The sequence below is a fragment of the Scyliorhinus torazame genome, chromosome 20 (assembly GCF_047496885.1).
Source record: "Scyliorhinus torazame isolate Kashiwa2021f chromosome 20, sScyTor2.1, whole genome shotgun sequence".
Taxonomy (NCBI): domain Eukaryota; kingdom Metazoa; phylum Chordata; class Chondrichthyes; order Carcharhiniformes; family Scyliorhinidae; genus Scyliorhinus; species Scyliorhinus torazame.
In genome coordinates, this window is record NC_092726.1 from 25,936,625 (window position 1) to 25,949,030 (window position 12,406).

The 12,406-nt window shown below is 55.3% G+C and overlaps 1 protein-coding gene across 1 annotated transcript in view; it reads left to right on the top strand.

The window, feature by feature from the left end:
• Nucleotides 1-4,389: 4,389 nt before the first annotated feature.
• LOC140397001 (dedicator of cytokinesis protein 5-like) overlaps nucleotides 4,390-12,406 on the top strand; it is a 120,653-nt gene continuing 112,636 nt past the window's right edge. Inside the window, 1 exon segment of the mRNA XM_072486023.1 lies at nucleotides 4,390-4,866. Coding sequence (XP_072342124.1) covers nucleotides 4,824-4,866 — 43 coding nt within the window. The 5' untranslated portion in view covers nucleotides 4,390-4,823.

The following is a 12,406-nucleotide window of genomic DNA, read 5'->3' on the forward strand; positions in this document are numbered from 1 at the left end:
GAGACAGAGAGAACACAGACACACAGAGACAGAGACAGGGAGAACACAGAGACAGAGACACACATATACCCAGAGACAAGCACACAGCGACAGAGAGAGACACACAGAGACAGAGAGAACACAGAGACAGAGACACACAGAGACAGAGAGAGACACACGGAGACAGAGAGACACACAGAGACAGAGAGAACACAGAGACAGAGAGACACACAGAGACAGAGAGAGACACACGGAGACAGAGAGAACACAGACACACAGAGACAGAGACAGGGAGAACACAGAGACAGAGACACACATATACCCAGAGACAAGCACACAGCGACAGAGAGAGACACACAGAGACAGAGAGAACACAGAGACAGAGACACACAGAGACAGAGAGAGACACACAGAGACAGAGAGAACACAGACACACAGAGACAGAGACAGGGAGAACACAGAGACAGAGACACACATATACCCAGAGACAAGAACACAGCGACAGAGAGAGACACACAGAGACAGAGATAGACACACAGAGAGTGAGACACACAGAGACACATGGAGACAGAGAGACACACAGAGGGAGAGAGAGACACACAGAGACAGAGAGAACACAGAGACAGAGAGAGACACACAGATACACACAGATACACATAGAGACAGATACACACAGAGGCACACAGAGACAGAGAGAGAATACAGAATTGCAGAGCTGTAGAGGAACCTCTGCACTCTCTCCATCTCGATTTTAACCTCGTCAATCCCTTGCCAATACCACAAGAACCACAGCTTCCTCAATCTCACTCTTTGAAACGTGGTATTATCACATCCCTCGACTTGCCTCTCCCAGGTCATGCGGTCTTTTGAATAGAGATTTACATCTTCGATTCCCCAGTTTGAGGTTCACTCTTTGAAAAACGGACTTCAAAGAATGGTTGCGGCAAAGTGCAACAGCTTTTTCAAAGCTCTTCAGGGCCGAGAGTGTCAAATTCCACCTCTGCAGTCGATAAGCTGTGACAGTCTTCCACAATCGCCTCGTAGCCAGGAGCTATTGTCAAGCCATTGAAGAGGTTTAAAACTGCCTCCATTAATAACAGCTCTCGAACTCCGCACCCTGCCCCAATAACACCCAGCACTGGAGCGAGGCAGGACGAGCAAGATCTGTGATGCCCCCCGTGGTCGAACGAACTCTTGGCAGGAGAAGAACCATTAACTGGGTGGGGGTGAGGCCTGCATGGTGTGGTTCGGATGGCTTCGGCGGGAACTGTTTTATTGTACAGTCTGTCGGAGGGTCAGTACTGAGGGAGTGCTGCACTGTCAGAGGGTCAGTACTGAGGGAGTGCCGCACTGTCAGAGAGAGTCAGTACTGAGGGAGTGCCGCACTGTCAGAGGGTCAGTCTGAGGGAGTGCTGCACTGTCAGAGGGTCAGTACTGAGGGTGTGCTGCACTGTCAGAGGGTCAGTACTGAGGGAGTGCTGCACTGTCAGAGGGTCAGTACTGAGGGAGCGCCGCACTGTCAGAGGGTCAGTACTGAGGGAGTGCTGCACTGTCAGAGGGTCAGTACTGAGGGAGCGCTGCACTGTCAGAGCGTCAGTACTGAGGGAGCGCCGCACTGTCAGAGGGTCAGTACTGAGGGAGTGCTGCACTGTCAGAGGGTCAGTACTGAGGGAGTGCTGCACTGTCAGAGGGTCACTACTGAGGGAGTGCTGCACTGTCAGAGGGTCAGTACTGAGGGAGCGCTGCACTGTCAGAGGGTCAGTACTGAGGGAGTGCCACACTGTCAGAGGGTCAGTACTGAGGGAGTGCTGCACTGTCAGAGGGTCACTACTGAGGGAGTGCTGCACTGTCAGAGGGTCAGTACTGAGGGAGCGCTGCACTGTCAGAGGATCAGTACTGAGGGAGTGCTGCACTGTCAGCGGGTCAGTACTGAGGGAGTGCTGCACTATCAGAGGGTCAGTACTGAGGGAGTGCCGCACTGTCAGAGGATCAGTACTGAGGGAGTGCTGCACTGTCAGTGGGTCAGTACTGAGGGAGTGCTGCACTGTCAGAGGGTCAGCACTGAGGGAGTGCTGCACTGTGAGAGGGTCAGTACTGAGGGAGGGCTGCACTCTCAGAGGGACAGTACTGAGGGAGCGCTGCACCGTCAGAGAGTCAGTACTGAGGGAGTGCTGCACTATCAGAGGGTCAGTACTGAGGGAGTGCTGCACTGTCAGAGGGTCAGTACTGAGGGAGTGCCGCACTGTCAGAGGATCAGTACTGAGGGAGTGCTGCACTGTCAGAGGGTCAGTACTGAGTGAGTGCTGCATTGTCAGAGGGTCAGTACTGAGGGAGTGCTGCACTGTCAGAGGGTCAGCACTGAGGGAGTGCTGCACTGTCAGAGGGTCAGTACTGAGGGAGCGCTGCACTGTCAGAGGGTCAGCACTGAGGGAGTGCTGCACTGTCAGAGGGTCAGTACTGAGGGAGTGCTGCACTGTCAGAGGGTCAGCACTGAGGGAGTGCTGCACTGTCAGAGGGTCAGCACTGAGGGAGTGCCGCACTGTCAGAGGGTCAGTACTGAGGGAGAGCTGAGATTCTGACATTTTGCATTCGTGTGTTGACCTGAGTGCCAAAACGCAAACCTCCCTCAACACGTTGCCCTGTCTTGAATTTGAAATGGGTGTCGCCTTGGTTACGGAATCATCCCAGGCGCTGTGAACAGAGCCCTCCCACTAAATCATACACTGCTCGAAGCGGAGAATTAAATCCTCTTTCACACACACACACACACAGAGTCCAATATCACTGCTCCTCGAGGTGTGAGGACTGTGCAGTTTTTCAGCTAGCACAGACATTTTCATTCAATTACCATTGTAATATTTCTGAAGAAATATACTGACACCGGCTCTCTCTATTTCTGTCTCTCTCTCCCTTTCCTCTCTCTGTAACTCTCTCCATCTCTCTCTGCTTCTCTCTCTCCATCTTGCTTTCTTTCTCTCTCCCTCTCCTCTCTGTCACGCTCTCTCCCTCTCCTCTCTCTGTAACCCTGTCTGTCTCTCTCTCCTCTCTTTGTAAATCTCTCTCTCTGTAACTCTTTCTCTCGTTCTTTCTCTCACACTGCAAATCTTTCTCTCTCTCTGCACCTCTCTCTTCTCTCTGCCTCTCTGTAACTCTCTCCCTCTGTAACGCTCTCTGTCTCTCTCTGCCTCTGTCTCTGTCTCTTTCTCTCTCTCTCTCTGCCTCTCTCCTCTGTAACTCTCTCTCTATCTCTCTAACTTTTTCTCTCTCTGTAACTCTCTTTGTCTCTCTCTATCTCTCTCTGTCTGTCTCTCTCTGTCACTGTAACTCTGTCTCTCTCTCTCCTCTGTAACTCTCTTTGTCTTTGTAACACTCTCTACTTTCTCTGTCTCACTCTCCATCTCTCTGTCTCTCCTCTGTCTGTCTCTCTCTTTGCCTCTGTCTCTCCCTCCGCTTCTTTCTCTCTCTGTCTGTCTCGTTCTGTCTCTCTCCCTCTCCGCTGTAACTTTCTCTCTCTGTCACTCTTTCTCTCCTCTCTCTGTTTGCCTCTGTAACTCTCACTCTCTGTCTCTCTCTGTGACTCTCTCTCTCTTTGTCACTCTCTTGCTTTAACTTTCTCTCACTCAGTCTCTCTTTCTGTCTCTCTCTCTCCCAGCCTCTCACTCTCTCTCTGTGTCTCTCTCTCTCTGTCTCTCTCTTTCTCTCTCTCAGTCTCTCTCTCTCTGTCTCTCTCTTTCTCTCTCAGTCTCTCTGTCTCTCTCTCTCTCTCAGTCTCTCTCTGTCTCAGTCTCTCTCTCTCTCTGTCTCTCTGTCTCTCTCTCTGTTTCTCTCTCAGTCTCCCTCTCTCAATCTCTCTCTCTGTCTCTGTTTCTCTCTCTCTCAGTCTCTCTCTCTCTCAATCTCTCTCTCTGTATCTCAGTCTCTCTCTCTCTCTGTCTCTCTCTCTCTCTCAGTCTCTCTCTCTCTGTATCTCCCGCTCTCAGTCTCTCTCTCTCTCAGTCTCTCTCCCTCAATCTCTCTCAGTCTCTCTCTCTCAGTCTCTCTCTCTGTATCTCAGTCTCTCTCCCTCAATCTCTCTCAGTCTCTCTCTCTCTCTCTCTGTCTCTCTCTCTCAGCCTCTCTCTCTGTATCTCAGTCTCTCTCTCTCTGTATCTCCCGCTCTCAGTCTCTCTCTCTCTCTCTCAGTCTCTCTCTCTCAGTCTCTCTCTCTCTCCCTCAATCTCTCTCAGTCTCTCTCTCTCTCTCTCTGTCTCTCTCTCTCAGTCTCTCTCTCTGTATCAGTCTCTCTCTCTCTCTCTCAGTCTCTCTCCCTCAATCTCTCTCAGTCTCTCTCTCTCTCTCTCTCAGTCTCTCTCTCTCAGCCTCTCTCTCTGTATCTCCCGCTCTCAGTCTCTCTCTCTCTCTCTCAGTCTCTCTCCCTCAATCTCTCTCAGTCTCTCTCTCTCTCTCTCTCAGTCTCTCTCTCTCAGCCTCTCTCTCTGTATCTCAGTCTCTCTCTCTCTCTCTGCGGGATATAGTGGGGGGAGACCTGGCACTGAGCTCCCAGCCCTGTTGCAGCCTGAGGCATTGTTTAAATGAGGAGTAGTATGACATCAGCCTGAGTGGTGGGGGGGGAGGTATAGAGAAAGAGAGAGAGAGAGATTATCAGCTGGAGAGGCGGTCTCACTCGAGGTACAAGGGCAGTGAGTGTGTGAGAGAGACAGAGAGAGCGAGAGAGAAGGGGGTTTATTGTCGAAATGACTCCCACTACACTCCCAGCGTCAAGCTTGCCCCAACTAAGGTGCCCTGGTGAAGCAAGGCCCTCGCTGTGAAACTTTTCCACAATCCGCGGCCGGGCTGAATCAACCATGTCTCTATGGCTCCCGACGAGACGAGAGAAGTATGGTGTTGGTGAGTACACTGAACATTCCCATTGCTGCTTTGGGACTGATTTCGGACTTTCTCGAAGTCTCTTTGCGCCAAGTTGCTGTGACTCGGAAACACCACAGAGATCCCTCGCTCGGTCTCTCTCCCTCGCTCGGTCTCTCTCCCTCTCTATCCTCCAGAGTTCAACTGAGAGTTCCGAATAGAGAGAGCGAGAGAGAGAGAGAGAGCCGGCCCCATTCCCTGCTACGCTTCAATCTATCAACGCTCTTCATTCATCTGCCCAGTGTGCTGACTCAGTCCTAATTCATTCGCAGCTCGGTGAGAAGTGACACACGCTCGCCTCCCCCTTCCTACCCCCATCCCCCTCCCCTCGGCCCAGTTTGCATTTACATAGCGCCTGTTTTTTTTTGGGGGGGGAGGGAGGCTTTTGTTCCCCCCTCCCACCCCTTGCCTCTCGACCCGGGTTTCTCGACAGGCAAAATCTGACCCCCCCCCCCACACCTATCACCAGCCCCGCCCTCCCTGCCCCGCCCCTTACCCCCTAATCTGCACCACCCCCCCACCAGCACCACCACCAACCAACAGTCAAAGAAGGAGATTTCAAACAAGCTGACACAAGAGGAGAGAGGGCGGAGGGGTGCATAAGGAGGCGATTCCAGATTGCGAGGGTGGGGGGGGGGTGGGGGGTTCCAAGGCAAGTCGAAGGCATTTCTCGCCAACGGGGGTGCGAGGACAAATCCGGGGGGGGTGGGCAAGAGAGGCTGGAATTACAGTAGCGCAGACTTCGTGGGGCGGGAGGGGAGTGGTGGAGACCAGGGGAGATAGGCAGGGGACGACACCACAGAGAATGAATCGAAAAGGAAGGGGGGGGGGGCGAGTTTTCAAATCGAGGGGCGCGATTCTCCGGAATGGTGACTGAGTGCTCGCGCTGTCGTGAACGCCATCGCGTTTCACGACGGCGCGGAACGGGCCCGGGGGACGACCGACTCTGTCCCCCACAGGGGGCCAGCAGGGCGCTGGAGCGGTTCGCGCCGCTCCAGCCTCCCTTCCCGGCGCCAAACGGGCGCCGCGCCGACCCGCGCATGCGCGGGGGACTTCTTCAGACCTGGGAGCCAGTGTTGGTCCACGAGCTAAGCGGGTGTACGGGGGAATGGGGGAATTCGGAGACCAGCCAGGGGTGCATCGGGATAGTCCCGTCGAGAGGTGACGAGGGCATGGGCGAGGGTTTCAGCAGACCCCTTGTGGACGGTCAACAGACGTGTTAAGCGCCGCCAAAGAAGGCGGGACACATCACGCTACGGAATCGAATTAGCCTGTGACTGTGTTAGATGAAAACCAGTGTGCAATCAGCGTCTGCAGCCCTTTCGATGGGCGCTTCCCAGTGCCAATCTTGGATTTGGGAATATACTGCAGGTTGGCATGTGTGGCATTGGCACGGGCGCCAGATTAAGCTGGGGTTCCACCTGTCAATTGTCCAATTAGCTGTTCAGGTAATAATGTCCTGGCCAACATTCCTCCCTCGACCAACCCCTCTCAAAGGTTTTCTTTCAAGTTCTATCACGGGAGACTAACAATGCCAACATTTATTACCCATCCCCCAGTGAGCTAGCTGAGACGCGATGGGCCGAATGCCCCCCTTCTGAGTGGAAACTGCCTGCTGGTGGGAGTCTGTCTGCTACAGAGTGAGGAGTTCCACTGTGGGGTGCGTGTGTGTGTGTGTCCGTGTGTTTATTTGTGTGAGTGAGGATGTGTGTGCGTGTCTGAGGGCTCGATTCTCCAGCCAAGCTGTGCTGGAAAATCAGCTCGCTGCGGCGTAGCGTGGCCATTGAAAGCTGGGAGGACCGTCTCCCGGGAAGTACCCGGCTCGGAAAGCCCAGTGAGGTTCGACGCAATCTCGCGAGACGTTGCCAGAGGAATCCCGCCCGCAATAGCAAATCTGCATATTCGAGTGAGGCAGTAAAAGTCTCACTCTCAGGTGCAGATTCCCGAGGTACCTCAGGCTTTGGGATTCAATCCCTTCACCTCAGGGGACCTTGGACGAGCGCCGTTTGCTACCGAACCCCACAAATGGGGGCCAGATGGAACATCACTCGTAGTGGGGGGGGGGGGGGGGGGGGGGGGGTGGGGGGGGGGGGGGGGGGGGGGGCGGGGGGGGGTGCTCCAAGGGGATGGGAAGCCCCCAGCTGTATGCCCGTTGGACGGGTGGTGCCCTGGAAGCCTGGCGGTGCCCAAGTGGCACTGTCAGCTGGCAGGGGCACTGCTCCGTGCCAGATTGGCACTGCCAATGTGCCAAGCTGGCATTTTCTGCATGTGATTGGGCCAGGGCTGCCCGTTGGGGGTGGGGGAAGGGGGGGGGGGGTTGCGGGGGAGGGGGGGGGGGGCCTTCCCCTATTGTGTTCGGGCTTTGGGGGGATGTCGGGGATTCTCTTCGGGGCCTTGGAGATCGGACGCCATTTCAAAATTTGAGTGTGAGTGTGAATGAGTATGTTAGTGAGTGTGTGTGTGAGTGCGAGTGTGTGAGATTGTGAGTGAGTGAATGAGAGTGTGTGTGAGAGTGAGTGTGAATGAGAGTGTGCGTGTGTGAGTGAGTGAATGTCTGGGTGCGAGTGTGTGTGAGATTGTGAGTGAATGAATGAGAGTGTGTGAATGAGTGTGTGTGTGTGAGTGTGAGTGTGTGAGAGTGTGTGCGTGAGTGTCAATGAGAGTGTGTGTGTGAGTGTGTGAACGAGAGTGTGTGTGTGTGTGAGTCAGGGAGTGTGTGTGTGAACGAGTCTGTATGTGTGTCCAAGCTGTGTTGACTCACGTTTGGTTGGCTAGGATGGGCGTCTATTATCTGCAATTTTCCTCCATTAGATTTGGGCTGTGGGGATTATCGAGAACAATATGTGTTCTGGAGAATTAACTGTGAGCGGGTTGAGTCTACCGCCCCGGGATGGCTGTGGTCTGCACCTCCCTCTCCTTCCAATCCTCCGAAACCCTCTCACTGTCTCAGCTCGGAGACTTAACCCCCTTCGATTGCACCTACCCTCTGGGAAGGCGGCCTTGACTTGAGTGAGCAAAAGCCTGGCAGAGGAGGCCCGGGGTTGGATTTGTGGTCTCGTGGGAGGAATGAGGGGATACGTTTTTGGCCACAATCATCTCCAGTGACCGTCAGGCCCGAGGGGCTGCAGGCCCACCTCCTTCTGCTCCCCTTTATTACCCTTCCCGCGTGCAGCCGAGCTAAAAGTGCCTTCGATGGCATCCGGCACAAGATGGCGCAGACTGTGACCTTTGACCCTCACGGTGTGATGTCAGGTCATTGACTGGTAGCGTCCAGGAAGGAAGAGGGAATTTTAACAGCCCCCCGGCTAGGTCAAATAACACAATTGGAATTTCTCAATGAACTGACAGAAAAATAGGAAGTCCTCGGAGCGGAATGTAACAGGCCCCTGGAGTGGGATTTGTGTTCATAACACTCAACCCACCCCTCCTCCCCCGCCCCCACCGCCGTAGCCCTCCCTCGCCAGGCAGGCAGAGGCAACGTGGTTTTGGGGGCTGGCACAGCCTTGGACACCTTGGGTATCCTTGCCAATATGCTGTTCGCTCGACCTGGGGCTCGGCGGGTTCCTGCGGCCTGGCCGACAATCCCGTCATCAGGCCAGAAGAATGAAGGCAGAAGGGGCCTCCTAAACTGAGGCCCCTTCTGCCCTCATGAGTGGCTATCAAACAGCCTGCGGTGTTAACTGGAGAGTATCAGGGGAATTATCCCGGGCAGGATTCACTGATCCTGAGGCTGAGTGTTGGCGCCATCGTAAACGCCGCCGCGTTTCTCGACAGCGTCAACATACCCTCAGGAGCAGCGATTCTGACCCCCTACAGGGGGCCAGCACGGCCCTGGAGTGGCCCACGCTGCTCCAGCTGCCGATCGCCGGCGTCAAACGGGCGCCGCGGGATCCGGGCATGCGCAGTCGCTCCCTTCTCCGCGCCGGCCCCGACGCAACATGGCGTCGGGCTACAAATTCCGGCGCGGAACTAAAGAGGCCCCCAGCCTGAGAGGCCGGCCCGCCGACCGGTAGGCCCCGACCGCGGGCCAGGCCACAGAGGCCCCGGGGTCGCCCCCCCCCGCCCGCCCCCCCCCCCCCCGCCCCCCCCCCCCCCCCCCCCCCGCCAACCAGGCCGCCCCCGGATGGATCCACGCCAAGGTCCCACCGGGCAAACGGAAGCAGGTGTGAACGCCGCCTGCGGGACACGGCTTTTTTTGCGGGGCCGCTCGGCCCATCCCGGGCGGAGACTGCGGCGGCGGCAACGGCGCCGATTCTCAGCTCTCCGGAGAATCGGTGGACTGGCGGTCGGGGTAGCGTGCCGCGATTCACACCCGTCCCGGCGATTCTCCAGCCCGGTCCCGTGTGAGAGAATCCCGCCCCCCCGCCCCCCAAGTGTCCCGGTCCATATGCATCCTTCAATCACCTCCACCAAAATCAGATTACTTGGGCATTATCACATCGCTCTTTGTAGGAGCTTGCTGTGCATGACAACAGTGATTACACTTAAAAAGTCATTGAAGGAGCTACATTACTTTGGTGAGGTCAAATTGGTCGCAACTGCTGATAACAGGCCCAAACAACATTTTTGTGTTAAGCTGCTTCGGATAACACGGGCTGCTACTTGATGCAGCCTTAACTAAAGGATGCTCCAGACTCTGAAATGAGTTCAACGTGTTTATTGAACTATTAACACAGTTCTCAAATGAGTTCGACTCTCTGCTAATCTAACTGCAGTAACTCAGTCTAACTGTACCAGCCTGCTCGAAGCCACGTGCTGGGTTGTGATGCTGCTGATCAACCCTGTCTAACTCTCTCGATGTCTGTCTGTGGAAAGAGGCAGGGTGTGAGTGCCTCATCCCTCTTATAGTGTTTATGTCATGCCCCCTTGTGGTGATGCCACCTCTGAGTGTCCTGACTGCCCATTGGTTGTGTCCTATTCTGAGTGTTCATTGGTTGCATGTTTGCATATCATGACAAACATCTGGGGTCAATTCTCCGAGCCCCGCGCCGGGCCGGAGAATCGCCGCAACCGCGCCATGACGCCCCGACGCCAGCGTGCGATTCTCCGAGGTGCGGAGAATCGGCGCCATTTGTGCCGCCGCTGCCGGCGGGAACTCTGCGCGAAGGGTCAGGGGGGGCGGCCTGTGGGGGGGGGAAGGTGGCTCCGTACCCGGGGAGGTCCTCCGATGGGATCTGGCCCGTGATCGGGGCCCACCGATCGGCGGACCGGCCTCTCCCCCCCCCCCCGGGCCTACTTTCCTGAGCGGCCGGCCCCTGAACACTGATGCCATTGATGAGTCGGGGCCGGCGCGCTGAAGAATTCCCTCGCGCATGAGCAGGCTGGCGCGGCCCAACTGCGCATGCGAGGGTTGGCGTGGCGCCCATTTGGCACCGGGGAGGCTGGAGCGGCATGAACCGCTCCAGCGCCGTTCTGGCCCCCTGTGGAGGACAGAATTGGTCGTCCCTGTGCCCGTTTCGCGCCGTCGTGAAACGCGACAGCATTCACAACGGCGTGAACACTTCGTATCCATTTTGGAGAATCGCCCCCCTGGCTCTATGAGCGATAACTAAAAACTACCTGATTTTTTTCCCCCCCTGATTCTAGACAAGGAAGTACCAAGCAGGCAACTGAATACGGTAAAGAAAGAGTTCTTATAGAGTTTACAAAGCGGAAAGGCTGCAGGCTCCATTTCGGGCCTAGTTGTCACTGGCATCTTTGAGAAAGCCTGTTGAGCTGAGGAGAGAGGGAGAGGGAGAATGTCGGGTATGGTTTCTTATAATCCACTCGGCCCCATTGCAAAGTGTATCTGGATGGAGGTCAGGTCAGGCCCTCCTCCTGGGCTCTCGGCCTAGCCCAGCCTGTATGCCGCCCTCAGCCTGCGGTGGTCGGGGATTGGGTGTGGGCGGGAGGCTTTCGGGCCTACAGTCTATGTTGCCAGCTTTAGAAACTCCAGCAGGAGGTGCGGAAGGCAATCGTTCAGCCTGAGGAAGGCAATGCAATCAGGTCAAGAGGGAACCTAGCTAGGAGTCACCCAATCACATTGCTGGAGAATCTTTCTGTGTATTGTGAAAACCTTGCGCTATTTTCTCAGTTACCCAGAGACCAAACTCACACACAGATATCACAGACCGAGAGACTGTTTGGCGTATCTCCGCATTCCTTGCCCAAGATCCTGTCAAAGCCGGTCACACTCCCGGTGTCCTGACCAATTCTCTCAAGCAAACATCGCACAAAACAGTTTTATTGGGTATCGCTGGCTGTGGGAGCTTGCTGTGCAGTGGGGGGGGGGGGAGAGGGCTGGGGAGGGTAGGATTGGCTTTGCAGAGTTGGCAGGGATGCCATAACCTCTTGGTGCGCTGTGGCCATTCCGCAGCGGCTGTGTTAGGCTTTCAGGCCTAGCACGCAAAATGCCTGTGGCTGACCTGCTCAAGCTGTCGTTCACCCTCCAAACCAACCCATTCCCCCTACCCACACATCCACTTGTACATTAGTCCTGGACCAGATTGAGTAAAGTTTGTTCTGAGAGAGAGAGAGAGAGACAGAGAGCAGTTCGCTAGGCCGAAGCCTGTCTCGCCTTGGCAACCACTTTAGTCAGGCCATCTCCAGGCACGATATCAGGTTGCTAGGCGAGCAGCTGGAGAAGACACAGATGGGGAAGAGGGCGAAACACAAGCTGCCGATGACTGAGTTCAGAAAAGGGAATCGTTAAAAAAAAACAGAGCCCAACTGAAGGGCGGGACAATTCGTCGAGAGTTTTCGTATCGAAGACTGGACAGAAAAATCAACCGGAAGTTTCCCTTCTGGCGTCCCCGCCCCTCACAAAACAGGTTGGGTCAATAGTGGGACAAACTGAAAAAATTTCTGACTTGAACAGATCCCTCGCACACGCATGTAAATCCTGCCTTAGCCCCCTTTTCTTGTTCTTGATCTGGGATGGATCAGTGCCAGCCTGGATCTTCGCCCATTGCCCCCTGCCCCACCCAACGCTCGCTGACCTAGATTGGCTCCTACTCCAGCAACACCTCCATTTGAAGATTCCTCCCTTTTTCGACCCCTCCATGGCCTTACCTCTCCCAATCCCAATCCCTCCGTGATCTCTGCACCTCCTCGAATTCGGGCCCATCCACAATTTCCATTGCCCCCTAACATCGGTGGTTGTCCTTTCAACTGTCCTAACCCGACATTCCAGGATTCCCTCCCTACAAACTTCCCATCCCTCTCTCTCGCTCTCTCTCTTCCTCTTTCTCTCTCCCTCTGTCTTTCTCCCTCTCCCTTTCACTTTCTCTCTCTCGCTATCTGCCTCCATCCCTCTATCTTTCTCTCTCACCTCTCTCAGTCCCTCTCTTTTTCTTCCTGTACTCTCTCTCGCTCCTCCCCGCTCACAATCCTCTCTCTCTCATCTCTCTTCCTCTCCTCTCCCTCCGTCCTCTCTCTCTTGTGCCACTCTCTATTTCTCTGTCCTTCGCCCTCTACCTCTTTCTCTCTCTCTCCCTTGCTCTCTCCTCTCTCTCTCTCACTTTGCTCTGCCACTCTCTGTCCC